This window comes from Chelonoidis abingdonii, chromosome 2 (assembly GCF_003597395.2).
Source record: "Chelonoidis abingdonii isolate Lonesome George chromosome 2, CheloAbing_2.0, whole genome shotgun sequence".
In the NCBI taxonomy this organism is placed as follows: Eukaryota; Metazoa; Chordata; order Testudines; family Testudinidae; genus Chelonoidis; species Chelonoidis abingdonii.
Window position 1 is genome coordinate 104,057,721 of NC_133770.1, and position 20,519 is coordinate 104,078,239.

Consider the following 20,519-nt stretch of genomic DNA (forward strand, 5'->3'; position numbering starts at 1 on the left):
CTCTTTTCTCAGTCTTTTACCTGGAAGGGGGTTGTAGTTTGTTCCAAGGGATGGTTTTCTTTCTTTATATATCTTCTAAAAACTATCTGCATGTGCTCTGAGATATTAAATTGGGGGCATCTTAGATAAAAACACAACACAATAAGGAAAGTCTCGGTAAGGAAATATTTAGCCTTCCACTTCTAGCTTCAAATTCAATCCAGGCTGGTAGTCCAGACTCTCCTTTTTGATGTCTGTTGAGTGGCCTTTGTAAAATGAATTGTTAGTTATAGTTCCTCTTGTGTCCGCATTGCCAAATCCATTACTATCATTGTCACCCTTGTTGGCAGTTTTAACAGACAGACTGAAGACTGAATTGGCATAGAGTCTCAAATATCCTGGAGGTGTTTCTTCCAGAATATAATTGAGTCACATCAGGGAACAGTATGAGAAAATAAAAGTTTAGCAAGAGTAGTATGTGACAGATATCGAAGCTGCCACTTTATAAATGTGTGAGAGGATTAAGGCAAACTAATATGGTTATAGTCCTGCTAAGCTGACAGGTTTCTAAGTGATCTGTAACTGCGAGTTTGGAAACTCATATTAATGGTACCCATATTGTGTCTGTTTTGAGAATGAAGAAAAGAATTAAATTTTCATAGCTCTCACTCTGGTATCCTTCCAGAGAACTAAAATCATTATTGCTTGGTCAAGATCATATCTTTCACATGAAAAGTCATCTTCCTGCAGAAGGCACGCAGTCCACAGGATTTTGAGATGGAATATCCAATCACACATTAATTTTGGGAAACCAATCCAAAATATTAAAAATCGGCCCTCATCATGCATCATTTTTATGATATTATGTGACATAATGTAACTTATTTTGATGGCAACAGTAATTCTGGGGATACAATAGTGAGTGCATCTGATTCAAAGATTGTTTTAGATGACCCAGACAGAAGGAATTAGTCTCTGTTGTTCATCTTAAAATCAGCATATTTCTAAAAAATATGTACATGGAAACATCTGTGCAGAAAAGATTACAAGTCTAATGTCTGGTATCAGTGGACATTAAGTTGCTGTATTTTTTATAGCACAACTATCCGAGAAAGAGAAAATAACTGTTTCCTGAAAAGGCTTTTAAAAATACTTTAGTACCCATTTCTTAGACGTTGAGCAGAGTCAAGAAAGTTACGTTATAGAAAACTAGAGTCAGGAAAGCTATATGAATTTACAGCGATGAAAAGTCCCTGAGGATACATCAGTCACATAGAGTTAAACACATCGACTCACAGAAAGATCTGCCGGTTAAAGGCATCCACTTAGCATGGCCGTGAGGGCTACATGCACACTCTTATCTAGACGGACTTGTAAGAATAATTCCACCCAACTAAATGAGCTGAAAGTGAGGAGAAAAGTGAAAAGACAGGAAGAATGGGATGACACCTGTGTGGGAGCTAAGAGCTCTGTATCATGAGCACTGTGGAGCTACTTTTCTGACAGATTAGTTGCAGATGTCAGTAAATTTATTTATTTATTTCAAACAATTATTTAAAAGTCGTTCGGTGTTGTGCAGCTCTGCACAATTCACATTGCTCAATATCACCAAAATCTGATTTCCTATTTCCTCATCCCACTATAAAGACGTAAGAGGTGAGATTAGCTTTATAGCATGCTTTGAAGGTCATCAGACTTGAGATTTGTTGGACTAACGGGGGAAGGACAAAACCTCCTGAAATGAAAAGGTTTGGATTCCAGAAACTTAAGGGCCAAATGCATACTGACAAAAGAACATGTGTGTGAGTGTTATCCATTCACATGTTTCCTTTGTGAATAAATAGCCATTGCTTAACAGATAGTTTTGTTTTTGGACCTCTGACTTTAACCTTTATTGATTCCACTATTGTGCAGTCAATGGCAGACAAGATGCCCAGTGAGCTTCCTTTGCTAAATTTGCCATTGGAAAATCTGAGAGAACCTCTGAAGAGACTAGCAAAGTGTCAGGCAAGTACAATGGAGAATAACATATTAGTACCTCGAAGCAGCCCCTTGTTGTATCTGTGCAGTATTTGAAGCAGTATGGGAACCCTGGGGCTCATGAGACAACGGAGATTTCAGTGAAATTCATGATGCTGTTAAACTAGTAGATGATGTGGGTACATTTGTGGTCATTTAACAAGATTATGCATAGTTCTGTCCTCACAAATTAAAAATATAAATTTGCAGGTCTGTGAAACAAGAGCACCTGGATTATCTGTCTGTTTTAAATGACGATTTCACCTTTTTCATAATCTTTTAATAGCTAAGGAATTTGTCTGAAGATCTGATTCACAGCATCCTACTTCTGGAAGTGTCTAACTAGAATTTCAGAGTATTTGTGTAACGCTACTTACCATTTACTGAACTTTTACACAGCTTTTGCTTTGGATTAGTACTGTATAAATATAATATATTGAAATGCCAACCTGAATATCTATTGCAGTGAATTTGATATTGTAATTTAAATTTATTATACAGTCAACCGTCTATACACTATCCTTGTAGGCCTTTATGATGCAAGATTGATTATTGTTGTTCTGAACAATCACACCTTCAGAAAACCTCCCTGTGGAGCCCTATAGCAGAGGAACAGTTTATCACTACAGAGAACATCCCACCACACTCCCTTGCTATTAAAAAAAAGGAGCAGTTGTTTTTTACATTCACTTAAAATAGCCAGGTAATCTAAACAGTCTTGTTTCATAGACCTGCAAAGTTATATTTTTAACTTGTGCAGGCACAAATACAGATGACCACAAAATGTGCCGACATCATTTACCGCACTAACAGCAACAAGAAATCCTGAACGACGCAAGGTAGATCTCATATACACCTCTACCCCAATATAACACTACCTGATATAACACAAATTTGGATATAACAAGGTAAAGCAGAGCTCCGGGGGGGCGGGGCTGCGCACGCCTGGAGATCAAAGCAAGTTCGATATAACACAGTTTCACCTATAATGCAGTAAGTTTTTTTGGCTCCCAAGGACCGCGTTATATCGGGGCGAGGTAGAGATGTATTATTCACAGGCACAACTCCACAAATCCTTCCAGTGGCTCTATAGAATGCCTAAAATGCATTTATCTAAGATTTATACACTGGGGGTGTTTTAACAAGTAGCTGATTCTATTTGGTGTCTTAGTGAAAGTTAAAATTCCAGGACTATTTTGTATATTGTGAGGCATATTAAAGAGTTGGGAAGGTTTTAGAACACAGGATTCTTTATTTTTCTTCATGCCAGCTTTTAAACCTGATCTAGAAAACTGGTGGATGTTTTGCTGTCCTGTCAGCTTATTTGTGGTTGTACTAGTGGTTCCATCCACTTTTAAGGGCTTTGATACCTACGAATCTCCATCTCTCCTACACCCACATACTCGCTCTATGCATCCTGCTTGGGCGAGCTCCTCACTCTCCTTTTATTATTCCTAGGTCTATTGCAAGATTTACCATATTTTTTTTCCTTTTCTAGTTCGTTTAGATGTGTAGATTAAAAAAAAATTGTTAGAAGCCAGGTCAGTTTGTGAGTATGTGATTGGTTCTTTCTCTCTCTTCACCAGAGTGGAGATGATAATTCTCCAAAAGAAAAATTCTTACCACATCTCTGAGGTCTGTTTCCATTTCTATTTTAATATTGTTTCCACCAGGTTTACTGGTTCAACATCACTCACTCACAACTTTAACTTTTCTTGAAAATTACTTTTTCCATCTTCTCCATACCCCCATTTTTGTTTACCCATTTGAAACATCTTGAATACCACTTATTTATTGCAAGTACTGTGTTTTTTTTGTTTTTTTCCTGAGAATTTACTTGAGCGAAGACTGTCCTTTGTCCTCAGATGATCCAGTGAGTTTACAGTAAGCAGTAATTTACAGCACCTAAAGTTTGCTACATTGCTAGGTATAGTTGTGACTGTGGTGATTGTGTGATGCGTTCACTTTAGAAACCAGCAAACTGTACCGTACAAAGACATCTGACAGCTGCTTTTTCCAGCTAAATATCACCACTGGGACTGTGATCTCGGAGAAAAATAACAAGGCAGGTTTGGTTAGTATTGCTGCAGTTTGGAATGTGAGCCTTGATGAGGGAGAAATCATTTGCACTGTACTGGCTTTTCAGACTCTGGGCCAAAGAGTGAATTTTCTGACAGCAAAATGAAGCTATCAAGGAGGCTTTTCCTGAGCTGCAGCTGGTCACTATTCCAATATGACAATTCTCCCTCCTGCCCTTATTATTTTAATAGCTTGCTAATTCTGAAACACGAGCTGATGTGGTCCTGTAAAGAAAAGTCAGCAATCTATCTTTGTTCATAAGTTTGTTCAGGGAGCTGAGAGAAGTGTTGGTTAGCTTAGTGGAAAGGGCACTTAAATCAAATGTCTGATGGCTAGTATGAAATTTTGCATTTGCTGCTTTCCTTCTTCAGGATCTGCATGAAATAGCATTTTTGAAACCATATATTACAGAGATTTAAAAATGTTTGCCTCAAAAACATCCTCTGAAAAATAAGCAGGCAGATGTAATGGGATAATGGAACACTTTGCACATGTTTGTTGTTCTGCAGTGGTCATCAAATTGAGGGCTAACTGTCAACACCGAGTAGAGATTTTTATTCCTCAACCACATGACCAGATTTCTCTCTTCCCTGTCTTTACCATATGGTATCAGACATAGACAATAGGATTTAGGTCTAAATCAGTTCTCCCACTCTTTCATGCACCAAGCCATACTTGCCAGGCTTCCTGCCTTGGGCTTCAATGAGAGATGATTGGAAGAATCCTTTCTCCAAGTCATGGAGTGGAAGTGGATACACTGTCATTGACCAGAACCTCAAATCTTTGTTCAGAGGGATACACCAGAAGTCTCTTTGGAGCTGGGCTCCAGGAATCCTGAGACCCACCTCTACTGCACAGTGAAATATTCCTCTGCTCCTCTTCACACACTTATACAGCATTTATAAATAAATGCAATTGTCACAAAAAAACAAGTGTCTGGGTCAGCTTATAAAAGATGCTCCAGCCCAGTGATGGTAAAGGAAAATAGAATCGATTAGACTGTGCCACCATGGGGAAAGAAACCAAAAATAAACAATACCCTGACAACAAAGGTTACCATAAATAACAACAAAAGGATATTAACCCATAATACTGTTAGTCTCATTAGCTAGCTCTAAACCAAATGTCCCTAGTTATATTTATTTCTGCTGGAGTTTTTTCTCCTGTGCCTTGGGTTCTCATTTGCCAGCTTGCTTCATTTGTGTCTCCAGCTGGGCTTGGCTAAATCTGGCTCTTCTAGACATTAGTGGTCTGGCTACCATCAGTATTAGTTTTTGCATAGGCTCATGCATTTGCTATTTGTCCTTTTCCTAGTTGGCCTTAAGGAAAGAATGCTGTAGTGATTAACAAACAAAGACAGAAACAAAATAATTTTTTCTCTTTAACACTTCATATCACATTCACTCATGCACTACCAACAAAAAAGAAAAGAAAAGTAAAGGCAAAACAAGAAAGAGAACAGAATCTCAAAGGGAAAAAGAAACAGAAAAACCCATCACAGTCTGCTAACCAGACAAACCTGTCCCAAGCTTCCTTACAGATTATATAGAGATCCATTATTTACCAAAGAACTGGAAATATTCTCTCTCTCTCTCTCTCTCTCTCTCTCTATTGTGATGGGGCAAGGCCAGATGGCTACAGTAAAGTACTGAGGAACAGGTAAGTTAGCCCCAGGTTAAACAAATCCCTAGTACCATGGTAACCAAATGGCAGTTGCTCCAGGTTAATCAAGGCACGTGAGCCAATTAAGACCTTTTCTAGAAGGGCAGTGGAGATAGCTACATTGATTAGAACACTGCAGCCAATCAAGGCAGGCTAATCAGGGCACTTGGGTTTAAAAGGATCTCACTCCAGTCAGGTAGGAAGGAGCCAGAGGAGAGGAAGTGATGTGAGGAGCTGGGAGCAAGAAGTGCAAGAGTGGACTGAGAGGGTGTGCTACTGGAGGATTGAGGAATTATCAGACATCAAGCATTATCAGACACCAGGAGGAAGGTCCTGTGGTGAGGATAAGAAGTGTTTGGAGGAGGATGGAGAAGTAGCCCAGGGAGTTGTAGCTGTCATGCAGCTGTTACAGGAGGCACTATAGACAGCTGCAATCCACAGGGCCCTGGGCTGGAACCCGGAGTAGAGGGTGGGCCCGGGTTCTCCCCAAACCTCGCAACTCCTGATCAAACACAGGAGGAGTTGGCCTAGACTGTGGGTTCCACCAGAGGGGAAGATCACTGAGGTGAGCAAATCCGCCAATAAGCGCAGGACTCACCCAAGTAAAGGAGGAACTCTGTCACAATATATATATATATAATTTTTATTTTGCAGTCCATGGACTGGTATTTTTATGGGAAATGCAAAACCAATCATTTAGCACCAGATTCTTCTTTCAGTTATATCAGTGTAAATCCAAATAACTCCATTGATTATTGTCAGTCATTTGAAATCACTGAAGCTACCTAGGATTTGCACCAGTGCAAATCAGAGCAGAATCTGTGCTACAGAGAAGTATTTTCAGTTTCCCATTGTGAGGCCAGTCAGCAGCTGCATTTTCTTGTGCTACCACTCTCATGGCATTAGGCAAGGGCAGCAATCCTACTAAGTGCCCCATCAGCATGACATTGGTGCTTGCATATATCTATGGCGGAGCACACAGACTGGCCATCAAAATGTCAATAAATTATAGTAAAATAAAATTAACTAAATCATCAGTGTGTACATAATGTAAATTTCATTGGTTATGCACTGAAACTTTGAAAGGTAATTTGCCTACTCAGAAAACACTTAATTGAAATGTGTGAGTTTATTTAACCTCTGAGATCCCCATCATCATCAGACCTGTATGTTTGACAAATGGTAAAATCTCAGAAAGCAGTAACAGCTGAGGAACAAACAGTGTGCACATTATAGACCAGATTGATTGGACCTGCATGGATTAGGGTCACAGATACACCAAAAGGGTAGTAAAGAGGGGCTAGGTGAGAGTGGGGCCATGGCCCAAGCACCCTCTCTATGTTTGGAAATGTGGAATCAGACTGGCACATTGCACCCTTTCAAAAAGTGACAATTATTCCATCAACATCTGTTCCCCAACAAGAATTCTGGCTGAGTTAGCCAGAATTTCTCCTGGAACTACAGCTGTCATGGTGATCCTCTCATGTGCGTGCATGTACACACACACTTACACTTACACTTCAGGCCATGGCTGAAAACCAAAAGTTAGAGGATAAAATTACTGTATGTTATACTATAGTTTCACACAAAGCCAATAATATAATACAGAAGGTACCCTAAGAATGTTACACACACAAAATGGCAGAATTCTACCTGCCCTTACACACACATTTCCACTAAAAAGAATGGAATTCACAATGTCTCCAACCACACACAGTTCCTATTAAATCCCCATGTTGTCCTATGTAACATAAGATGTAAGATAAACTATTTGCATCAATGAAGAAAATGTGCTGTAAAAGTTACAGGTATGTGGTATTGTGAATATTTTAGAAGGATATCTTTGGTTTTACCTCGCTCATAACAAAAATTAGGCAGGCAGCGTATCTCCTATTGTTTTATCTATTCATTTTACACAGAATTGAACAAGAGACCTTTCTAACCAGAAGTTAGAGGTGTATGGATTGTGTGTTGGTTAGTGTAACAGTTGTTTGGTCCCTGGTACTTATTACTGAGTTTTTTAACATGCACGCTGACAGTTGGAGCTGTTCTGTAATGCACTCACAGCAAGCAACTGTTCCTGTTTAGAGCAAAGGGATCAAGCTTAGTAAATTAATTCTTAATTGTTTGTGGAGAATCAAGGAAGTGTAGTAATTAGAGACGGGCTCTAGCTGCAAAGTTTTCAATAGTCCTCTTTTTCAGAGGTGCTGTGCCATTGACTTCAATTGGACTTGCAGGTGCTCAGCAGGTCTGACAGTCAGGTGCTGTGCTTTTAAGGGCCAGCTAGAGAGAGCTCTGCAGGGGATCTGAGAAGGTTTCTGGCATCTACAGGCAAAAAAACTTGGAAATTCTTGTTCTGAGCAAGTTTCAGCTTGTCTCATCTCAGCAAAGAGACAGGTTAGCTGTGAACATATATCCATTTGTTTTGGGAACAGAACTGGCAAGGGGTCAAAGTAGATGGTAGTCAGGAGATGCACCAGTGGCAGAGGGGAGAGGAGGTGGTAGGCCATTGGTGGGCAAACTTTTTGCCCGAGGGCCACATCGGGGTTGCAAAACTGTATGGAGGGCTGAGTAGGGAAGACTGTGGCTCCCCAAATAGCCTGGCCCCCACCTCCTCCCACTTCCTGGCCCCTGATTTCCCCCTCAGAACCCCTGACCCATCCAACACCCCCCGGCTCCTTGTCCCCTGACCGCCCCCTTCTGGGACCCCCCCAACCTTAACAGCTCCCCTGGAACCCCACCCTCTATCCAACCCTTCCTGCTCCCTGTCCCCAACTGCCCCGGCCCCTATCCACACCCCCCGCTACCTGACGGGCCACCCGGGACTCCCACGCTTATCTAACCTCCCTCTCATTCCCGGACCCCCAGAACCTCCGCCTCATCCAACCCCCCCGCTCCCTGTCCCCTGACTGCCCCCCAGAGCCTCCTGCCCCTTATCCAACCCCCTGGCTCCCTGCCCTCTTACCATGGTGCTCAGAGCAGCATGTCTGGCAGCCGCAGCACTTAGCCGGAGCTAGACACACTGCCACGCTGCCCTGCAGAAGCACGCAGCCCCGCCACACAGAGCATTGCTTGCGTGGGGGCATGGTTGTGGGGTGGGGGGACGGCAGGGGCAGGGCCAGGGGCGAGCCTCCCCGTCCAGGAGCTCAAGGGCCAGCCAGGACGGTCCCGCGGGCCAGATGTGGCCTGCAGGCCATAGTTTGCCCACCTCTCTGGTAAGCAGTGTTCTGTTGAGGTTCTTTGCAGAGTTAGACAAAAGCTTAATGAATTATGAGTGTTGTGGAAGACAAGTCAAAAGTATAGTCATCAGTACTCTGAGGGTTAAGTTCTCAGTGGGAGCTGCTGGGTGCTGAGATCTTTTGAATATCTGGTTGCATTAGGTAGGTACCTCAATGGAAGCTGTCATAAACAGATAGCTAAGGGTTAATGTTTCTTTTACCTGTAAAGGGTTAACGAAGGGAACCAAACACCTGACCAGAGGACCAATCGGGAAACTGGATTTTTTAAAAGCTCAGGGAGGGAATGTTTTGGGTGTGGGTCTTTTGTCTGTGTCTCGGCTATGAGAGGGATCTTTCTATCTTCAAGCTTCTAATCTTCTGTTTCCCAGTTGTAAGTACAGGTATAAGACAATATAGGTTTTTATATTGTTTTTGTATTTACATGTGTGTAGTTGCTGGAATGTTTAAATTGTATTTCTTTTTTGAATAAGGTTGTTTATTCATTTTTTCTTTTAAGCAATTGACCCTGTATTGTCAACCTGATACAGAGACTATGTTTATGTGTTTTTCTTTCTTTTTATATAAAGCTTTCTTTTTAAGACCTGTTTGAGTTTTCTCTGGGTAGGCTAAGGAACGAAGGGAAGGGAAATTCTCTTTGTGTTAGATTTACGGAGGGTGAATCTGTGCAGCCTCAGGGGAAAAGGAGGAGGGGGAAGGTGAATTGTCCTCTCTGTTTTGTAATTCAAGGAGTTTAAGTACAGTATTATCCAGGATAACCCAGGGAGGGGGAGCCAGGGATGAGGTAACGAGGAGACAAAGGGAGGAGATTGTTTTTCCTTTGGTGTGAGACTCAGGGCCTCTGAGTCTTGGGGTCCCCCAGAGAAGGTTTTGAGAGACCAGAGGGAGCCAAGCCCTGGAATCCTTGGCGGGTGGCAGCGATATCAGATCTAAGCTAGTAATTAAGCTTAGAGGGTTCATGCTAGCTTCTCATTTTATGAACGCTAAGGTTCAAATCTGAGTAGGAAGCTACGACAGAAACTGAGATCTCTTAAAAAAGCAGCCCCTATTATGGTGCTATTTGCTTTTGAAACAATGGCCCTAAAATGTTAATCACATTTTTATTAATCAATGGTATTTAGAAATAATGAGTTCTATTAAATGTTCAATAGAATCCTAAGTGTTCATGTGAAAGTCATATGTTATAAGACTATTCTACTATGTCAGAAATAAATATATTATTGACTGTTAAGAGTTCTGTTCATACTACATTAACTTTGGAGGGAATGTTTTCATATGAAATGAAATGATTCACAAGAAGATATATTTATCAGATGAGCAAGGAATGGCTTTTTTTTATGATACTCAAGATCTGTGGGAATATTAAGAGGCTCTCTTAGTCTAGTCTCCTTGCCTGAATCTCTCGCTAGAGAAAGTACACTATCTCTAATAGAAAACCCTCATAGCCAGTTGCTTTAAAACACTAGGATTATTAAGGGAGGGAACCTCAAAAAATTAGATTAGCTTTAAAGTTTGATTTAACTAAGCATCAAAATGTTCAATTCATTTTCACCGAAGTCCAGCCCCAGGGGCCATTAGAGGTTCTGAGCCTAGCAGCATAACCAGAAAATGTGCAGAAATTATATGAGACAAATCGGAATCTTTAAAAAATGTGGTTCAAGCCTGGTGCTCCAGCCAAACATTTATACCCATCCGTATGTAGAACCAGCTTTTTCCTTTCACTGTAGAGGTCAGTAGTGTTGCTACAAAATGTAACTATCCACACGTCAGTACATCTGAGGCTGTTGTGCTGCCTCAAAGGCATGATACTTTTGCCCATTCTTGCAACACCAGTAGCCCATCCTGACACCAGTATTGCTCTTCTGCAGCCAATGTCTAGGGGCTTACAAGATGGCTTTCCAGTATAGTGGAAATCAGTGAGGTGGAGTTCAGAGTGTAATCTAAGTGTATCTTGCTTTATTTGCATATGTATACACACCAATCCTGAAATGAGATGGTCAAACGTCACGCAGGGCCATTCTAGGAATCTCAGCCCAGCACCACAGCCCCGTTCCCAAGAAGCAACTCTGCTTCTGAAGAATTGACTCTAATCAGAGGTCAAGGCAGAGAGTAAACTCTCCTGCTCCTTACCCAGCCCTTTCTCTCCTGAAGCTGCCTCTTCACAAAACCTGGCACAACCCAAAACAGACAACAATACTACGTGGCTTCCTAAGAGTCAAAGCTTGCTCGCACATTAAGAAAAATAACTTTGAAGACTATGTAACTGTCCCACCTTGTGATGCCTACTATAGTCATATATTTGATATAAAGACTGTATTATTATACATGGCTTCTTCCCCTAAGGTGTGTGTTTTTTCAGTGGGAGGGGTAGGTTTAACAAAAGTACATGGCATTTAAAACTCATCCCAACTACATTAATATCCTTAGCATAATAAGAGATTATCAAATATTCTGATATTTAGAACAATTTCCTCTGAATACTTGATCATCCTTCTTTCTGGAGTTCACTACACCAGTTGTTTCGCTAGTTCCTTTCCCATTAGCATATAAACCTCCCTCCCTACACAGAAATAATAAGAAATGCACAATAAAATGAGTGTGCACACATCCTGAATGAATGATTATACCTATGCAAAATGGGATGGGGTAGGTTGAGGAGAAGGGTGGTTCTACTTCTAAAGGTAGGGTTGCTGCCACCTGGTAATAAAAATAATGACCTGTCCCATGATGAATCTTCCCTTGTTCTTTCCCTCTTCCCTTCTATTTTTCCCTTTTCCCCTGTTCATCCTCTTGGTACATACAGTATCTGATAAATCTGTTATACTCTGTGTATTAATATCCTACATATGTATGGCATCTTTCATCGTGAAATATCTCAGCAAAACTATGGGCAAAAGCTTAACCTCACTTATTTTGCAGTAATGGGGTGGAATGGGACAAGATTCATTTGGCTGGCACAGGCCAGAATGGTTTAGGCGATGACAAGGGAAACACATGGGGAAATGCATCTTACTAGGACTCTAAAAAGAAGTGTTTGGCTTCAGTAATCTGTGATGCTGACTGCAGAATATGGACACGGGGGTGGGGAATTAGGATAGCCCGAAATAGCTGACCATAGCCCATTGACTGCAGTGGACTTAAGCATATGTGTAAGTGCTTTCCTGAATACAGGTGTGTTTCTGCATGAGGCAAAAGTCTTCCAATTCTTATTGATTTATTTAGGAAGTTTTAAAAGGTAAATATCAGTGACAAAATGATAATCATTACAACAGTGATCAAGACAGCTGCATACAGATTAGTCCAAATCCTCTGTAAATCAGCATAGCTTCTTTGAAGTCAATAACTCTGAAAACTACTCTGTCTAAGTTTCAGAACATGTTCTAGATTTAAAACCTAATGGCAGCTATCATTATAAGAATTGTAGCACACACCATTCCTCCATCTATCTTCTGGTTTTCTATTGCGCCCATCATTATGGTACCTAAGTGCTACTTTGCTTTCATCTATTTGGCCATTTGCTTTCTTCTATTTTAAATACGTCTACTTGTTTCTGAATTTTTGAATCCTCGCTGTCTTTTGAAAAAATTAAGCAATTGTCTTTCCTTTCGGTACTCTAATTAGCAAGCTACTTTCCTACTGAAGTGATGATAATTAGGAGCATGAGGTTTTGCTGTATTCAAAAGGTGTGAACAAGCAAAGCTCTATTTCATTCACAGAACAGCTAATACTAAAGCATTCACAATATGGTACTTAAACTACAAGCTGTCCTCAAATATGGCAAAATTATGATATAACCTCCAAATGGCCAAATTGCTGGATCTGGATGCTGCATTAATTAAAAGAATTCAAACATTAACTGGTGGAAAACACATTTACCTGTAAAATATCTCTGGTTAAATAAACTTTTTGCAAGCCAGAGCAATGTAACCTCATATCCTAGACATTTTTATGGCAGCTTTGAAATGATGCTAGAATAGTCACACAACATATCCTTCTATAACCCTCAGCATTTTTAATATCTTTCAATGATAATCAAGTCACAGAAGCTAAAATGACCAATTTAGATCCTAGAATGGAGTCAGTCTATTACCATATCCATTACTGTTGCTGTGAAATTCAGAGTGCCCATGCTGTGCAGCGTAACAACAATCATAAAGCCCTAGGTGATGACTGCTTTTTCACATTACTGTATATTCAATAATGGGATTCTTGTATTATGTTTAACAATTCAAAAGCATTAAATAGTGATTTTATTTTGAGGAGGGATTTTATTTGGTTGCTCTCCTGTTACAGAATTTAGTTCTCTCTGGGGCTCGGTGTGGTTTACTTTTAACACATCTGGAGGATAGAAGAAGATTTACAGTGGGGAGGATGGAATTAGATTGTCCGGTGAATGTTTTTAGGGTTATGGATGCCGTTTCAGCTTGTACATGCATGTCTGCAAAGCACAACAATTAAACGATTAAAACATTTCAGTTATATTTCTAAGAAGAAACACTTCATGGAACATTAAGGAGGATTTTACTTTTGAAAAGTTTAATAAGTAAAATACTTAGAAGTGGCCTCATTTCATTTAAGTTGAAAATATTGTTTATGGTACATTACTGGCAGGAATATTTTCTCTTAAATAGTAGTTATGTAAACCAAGTTCTATGATACTGTTGTAGCTTGGATGAAATCAATGGATGGAACTCTCTGAAGTCTATAGAATTATTCACATGCCTTAAAGTGCATACTTAAGTATTTTGCCGAATTGGGACCTTGAACAGGGTCATCTCTGCTAAGAATACTTTTCACTTTAGAGTAGAATGGGTTCTCTTCATCTGAGAGAAGTGGGTTCGGTTGTCCAACAATATTATGCGGAAATGTACAGTAATATGGGAAAATTTAAGGTTACAGACTTTGTGCCAAGTAGGGTAAATATATCACAGGACTGGGTCTATGCAATGGAAAAGCTGGGGAGGGTTGACATCTCCTTGCAAAGACTGACTTTTTAACTGATTTGTGTCTTACAGGAGTCCAGTAACACCTATTTAAAATTTGGTTTTGGCTAAATAGTCACTGGATAGTGTAGGTGTTTGTTTTTCAGCGAAAACAAATTAGTTTCCAGTGAGGTGTTATTTTTAAAACAAAACAAAAACAAATACATATTTCTCTACAGTAGCTGAAGCCCAGATATTGCATCATCTATCTAATGCATAAGAACTGGAATTTGAGATTGACATGAACCCTTCCAGCCTGTTTAACTGTTCTTACTTTATACAATAAAAATAAAGAGCATAAATAGCAAAAAGCAAAATAGATTTTAAAAGTTTCCTGTTGTATAATAGAAGGTGGTATGGGTACAGATAAAAATTTTTGGTTTAATCTGACAGTGTCCTTTAAATTGCAGTGGAATGTCTGTTCATTTATGATGGATATGTTGCTTTTTTACTGCGCAAAATGACTTTCCACCTGTGTGGTGTTAGCACCACTTACATATTAGACAATTGTATCCAGCTGTGTGGCATTGTGGACCCCTATGACTTTGATGCATCTAATCCTCCATTCTTATTCTTTGCAGATGGGAATCCATACACCTGGTGGGTTGGAAAAGCCAATGAGAAGCACTACTATTGGGGTGGCTCTGGACCTGGCATTCAGAAATGTGCCTGTGGCATTGAACGCAATTGTACTGATCCCAAATACTATTGCAACTGTGATGCTGATGCTAAACAATGGTAAGTGGGTTGTTAAAACTATTACCAAAACTCTGGCTAGTCATGGTCCTATGGTCTTACCCCTCACTTCTTAAATGGTTTTTGTGAAATCTGATACTCTTAAATTGTTTCAGTTTGTTAACTCATTCTTTACTATGCTGAATTCAAATAGCTTCAAGCCACTGGTTCCCTGCTTCCTTACTATTATTTTTTTCTGAATCAATTTGCCCTTGTCAGTAATAAGTAGACCTTGGGTGGCTTCTTCTATGGTTAGAGTCTTTATTTTCTGCATCATAAAGTTCAGTAATTTAGAAAACTTTTATGATGCACATTTGGCTGTATTTGTTATCCAACAGCCATGTGGTTAATGACACAGTAAGATTCCACATGATATGGTAATACTGTGCAATTCAGGAGGAGAATGGCCAATCTCTCTTAATAACTTTTATATTTATTGGCCTGGCTGTGAGAGGTATTTTTATATATGTGTGTGTTTGTTTGTTTGTAAAATATAAATACAGATCTTTTGGGGACCATCACTATTCCAAAATACCTGGCTGGCTGGCTGTTCTATTTCTATAATGTCAGACTCCATGGTACCTAAGCAACATGCATGTCTATTGTATAAAAACAAACTCCCTTGAAAAAGGCTAAAATTACAAAGTCAAACACTCATAAGTAAGGCTGTGATTATATCATGGAGGTCATGGAAGTCACAGAATCTGTGACTTCTAGAGACCTCCGTGATATTTTCTGCCCTGGGGCTGGAGCTGTCAGCAAGCAGCCCCACAGATCTCAGCCACTGGGCCAGCGGGGTGGGCCACCAGCCACTCCTAACTGCCAGCAGCAGGGGGACCCCAGAGCTCCCAGTCCCCATGGGCAGTAGGGGGACCATGAAGCTCCCAATCCCCGTGTGCAGACCCCGGACCTCCTAGCTACTAAGGGTAGCAGGGGGACCCTGGAGCTCCCACTTGCAGGTGGCAGGAGTCCCCCCCCCCCCATGTCAAGCTGTGAGAGGTGGCAGGGGCCACACCCGCAGCGGCTCAGGTACAGTGAGTGCTTCTCCCTCCCCATTTTGTCAGGGATATTTTTAGTAAAAATCACAGACAGATCACAGGCTTCCATGAATTTTTGCTTATTGCCCATGACCTGTCTGTGATTTTTACTAAAAATATCCATTGCAAAATCTGAGCCTTACTCATAAGTTAGGAAAACCCATAACCTTCATTCATCCTCCTTGGGCAGATCTGTTATGATGGTTTTTAATTACTTCATAACATACTCTTTTTCCTACAGGATTCCTGCTTCATTCAGTACACAGGCTGCATGGTGCTAACATCGGATCGGAGTTTTGTAGTGAATAATTGTTCCTCTGTAGGAAGAACAATTGTAGGGAAAGCCCTACTTAGCCTCAGTATATATTATCATTAGCAAAACAACATGTGTTTCCCTAAACTTGTTCTTGGAAGCAGCTAAACTGTTTTTACTGAATCTTTCTAAAAACATAGGAAGAGTTGGCAGTAACATTTGGCATAGCATGTTTGAATTTAAAATCTCTGTCTACGAATTTGATCTCTCTGTTTACAGATTTTGTTTTTCACACCGCTTCCTTTTGCTTTTTATAGTGATGCTTTACAATAAATAACATCAAGAAAACTTATTTTCTTTATAGGCAGGATGAATCTTGGTCTAACCTAAGGGACTTTTCTTCCCTCTTTTTTTATAGTTAAGAAGTTTGAGTATAATTGTTTCTCTCTTCTGTCATGTCTTGGAATATTCAGTAATCAATAATATTCTTTCTTTTATGAGCATATGTTACATTGGTAGTTACTTGTTGGTATTTGAATCAGTAGTTCATTTAATTTAGTAATTCATCGGAATATTCATAAATGGTGACATGAAACGGCCGGCATAAATATGGGAACGAAGTATGAAAAATACACAATGGGACTGTTAGAGGAATATTTGTAGGATCTGCAAGAATGATATTCTAGGATGGGGGAAAAAAATCAAACAAAGAAATACTGGTTTCATAACAAGCTTAGGAAATGGTGGGGTAATATGGTGTGAGGCATGTTACAGGATGAGCAATAGAACACTACAGAGATAAAGAAAGAAGTCAATAGTAGACAGAGATAGTAATCAGGATATGATGCAGAGCTGAGGAGCTAGGATTACACAGAGGGAAAAAAAATAGCAAGTCATGCAGGGGACACTGACTGGAACACCAGCTATATGTTCCAGTGTAGTAGCAGAGAGCTATGGTAATGACCCAAGGAACATATTGTCATAATAAGGAAAATGATGCAATTTCGGACATCTGTGCTTTTTCTTTGCTCGAGGCAATGACAGTGTATCCATGTATAGCGGTTTCCATGTACTGTACAGTATATTAACTAATGCATCATTTGCTTTGAAGGAAATGTGCAGGGAAATAACTGACTATTGGCCTTCACTTGCGGCCTCCTTTCCTCAAATCCAGTGATAGTTGGAGTTTTTGGCATATTTCAGAAGGGCTCCCACAAAATCTCACTCTCCTCCCCATTAGCGTGTGTGCCAAGGGTACAGAGTGGTGGATTTTATTCATTTTGTTTCCAATATGAAACAAATTATTTATTTATAACCGTAACCAAGGAAAGAGACAACACCATTTGACAAGCAAGCTGCACTTTGTTGGAAACAGTTACGATTATTTTTTATGGGAACTCTTCCAATTATCTATTATAGTATAATGTTCAATGTGTGTAATCAGAAGCAGGGATGAAGTTCTAGAAGGTGAGACTAGAGGCAATGTCCCTAGATTTTGTTTTTTTTTAATGCACATCTTTTCGTGCCATTTAATCCATGCCAAAGTCAAAACATTTGCTTTTCAGAAGTATTTTGTTGAGCCTCCGGGCTGAGGCTCAGGGATGAGACATCTCAGACCAGGATGATTTAGCAGTATCTGGAGATCACCCCAACCATCCATTCAATTTAGTGGTGATAGATTGTTAACAGGGGTCCCCAGAGCATCATTGTTCAACTTTCAGTTGCAGGTAGCAAAGCTGCTGCCTGAGTTGGGACTTTCCTGCATCAGTGTCTGCAGCAGTACTTTCGAATTTTGGCACTAATGGCTGTAATTGGGGAGAGAGACTTGAACAAGGAGCCAGGAAAAAGGGAAACTGAGGCTGGGGGGATGACTGGAAGCTGAAGGAGAAGAGGAAAGACAGATTGGATGAGGAGCCAGGATGGGAAAGCTGGGCTCAGCTGGACAAGGAGCTTAGGAGGATGGAGAGACATGCAATTACTGGGAGAGACTGGGCCTCAGAAGGAGAGTCCAGAGTGGAAGACTAAGTGTGGTGGGGCAAGGGCACTGGGGCTGGGATGCAAAGCCTGAAGAGTGAAGATTGGGATTAATTAGGCAAAAAGAATGAGACTTGTGTGATGTTCCGGGGATGGGAAAGAGACAGGACTGGGGTAGGGATAGGTTGGACAGAATGGGACACAAGGGGGAACAAGTAGAAGAGTCACAGCACATGCTTCTCTCCAGAGGCTGCAATGGAACCTAAGATTCCAGAGTCTCGCTATTCCCATGCAGTCAATAAAATACATGTGAAATCCACTGACAAAGTATCTCATTGCATCCACCCAGAGGATGATAACATAGTACTCCTACCAGTTCCTCTATTAACTCAAAAGGCAGAGGTCTGTGTGGTGGATTTAAAGATTCTTGTCTTGCTGATGAACCATGTGGGTATCAATATGATGTCACATCATGGAATTTCTGGGGAGTTTTTTCAGTTTGCCTTTTTTTAAAAAAAAAAAACCCCAACTACTGAGAAGTTACACACACACACAAACTTAATTAAAAGAATATTAAGATTACAAAGTTAACTACTCAAAATGTAGGAAATGCCAGAATTAAGAGAGCCTTTGAAACCTTAGTTTGTCACCCTTGTGCATGTGCATCATGAAGTTTTCAATTACATGATTATATACTATATTTTTGTATAGGATTCATTGTTCATGATGGACCTGTTCTGGGATGTATAGTAAAGGAGCAGGTTGCCTTTAGGACCCCTGTCTTGTTTGTTGCAGAAGTTGGAAGGTGTGTAGTGAATGAGGCAGGGGATTGCAGAAAGAGGAAGGACCATCTCATGGTTAATGTCATTGAATGCTGCCATGGAGAACTGGATTCTATCCCTGCCTCTGCCACAGAGCTTCCTATGTGATGCTGGGAAAGTTACTTCAACCAAACTTTTCACAAATTGTCAATAATTGTGTGTTCTTCCTTTTCTGGATCCCCAATTTAAGACATGGGGGTCTGATTTACAGACTCAGCTATGTATGAAGTCAATGGGAGTTGTACTTTGAATATAGAAAGTGCTATATAATGCTAAGTACTCTGAAAAGTCAGATCCAATGTACCTCAAACTGGGTGCTCAGAATTAATGAACACTATTTTACCTTAATTTCTCTGTTCCCCAACTGTAGGAGGGGCACAGGGATGTTGTGAAAATAAATTAATTCATGTTTGTGAAGCACTCAGATACTATAATGATGAGCACCATAGAAAAGCCCACAAGGAAATTTAAGTATTCTGTATTCGGAGCAGGATTTGAATAGCGTGCAGTAAATAAGACCACTGAACAATAAAGATAAACTATTTAATAGCTTCTCGCTGAAGGAGCATGGTCCATCCTGTGCACTGAATGCGGCAAAGGTCCTGGGAGAAAAAACTATGTAACGATGCAATTAAAGACTATCATAATACATACGTAAAATTGCTTGGGCAACCATAATTCTCACGTTTCTTAAGTTTTGAGTGCTTAACTTTGGAACCTTAATATTCTTTTGTGTGCTCTTCTTGGCTCTCTGAGCTAAGAGGTGAAAACATTATCTTAAATAGCGTAGAGTCTTTAATGTACTGTACCCGCTATACAGTGATGTTCAAAGGGTAGTGTGTGCAATGCCCTCTATATGCGCTAGACAAGGTACCTGTGGACTTTAAGAGCTAACTCTGATTTTCTCTGCTTTCATTTTGTGTCATAGCCCTGATACCTCCTAAACCTGGATGATTTCTGTGTTAATGTTTTTAGAAGCACTAAAAATTAGCTTATAAAGCAAGAGTAGGAGAAATGAACAGTGTGAACCACATAAATGAACTGAAGACTTCAGAAGATGTAAAATAGGACATAAAGTTATCTACAGTGGCTATATGGATGTAGTGGGGCCTGGCTAACCTAAATAAATAAATGCATAGTTAGGATTAGTCGTAAAGCTGTAATGATGTGTAGACTCTTAGACTTCAAGATCAGAAGGGAGCATCATGATCATCTGCTATAGTGAGCTGAATAACTGTTTGCAAGATAGCTTAACACTTGTGGTTTACATGTGAAGCTCATTAATAGTTTAAAAGTTCTAGACCTTAAAATATATAAATTTAAACCCAGCAGTGAATTTAGATGCTGCTTTGGATTTGTTTTATTGTTGCTTGCACTTCAGACAGCAGGTGACGCTCCTAAGTGCATGAAATAAAAGAGTGATTCTCTGTGGACTGTAAACTTGGGTGGATTGTAGACTCCCAATTGGGGTTTTAGAAAGCACTCAAACTGAATGTTGTGGATGGTTATATTTTATTCCCTATTTTGCAACCTCTGTTTGCACCTCCTGGGTTCAGACATGCTGCTGTGATGACATCACAAACAATGCCATTAGAGCAACACAAAGGAGAAAGTCACACAAACACACACACCTCCTCAGCCTTTGAGACAGTATGAGAAACCTGTTCACAGAAGCGCACACTCACCTTTGAGACAGTGTGGGAAGCCTGTTCACAGGAGCAGGAAAAAGCATGATGCAGCCA

General features: G+C 40.2%; 1 protein-coding gene across 1 annotated transcript in view; it reads left to right on the forward strand.

Annotated features, from left to right (window-relative positions):
* CNTNAP2 (contactin associated protein 2) overlaps nt 1–20,519 on the forward strand; it is a 2,322,964-nt gene that overhangs the window by 1,461,749 nt on the left and 840,696 nt on the right. The window contains exon 14 of the mRNA XM_075062605.1: nt 14,539–14,695. Coding sequence (XP_074918706.1) covers nt 14,539–14,695 — 157 coding nt within the window. The remainder of the gene's footprint in view (nt 1–14,538; nt 14,696–20,519) is intronic.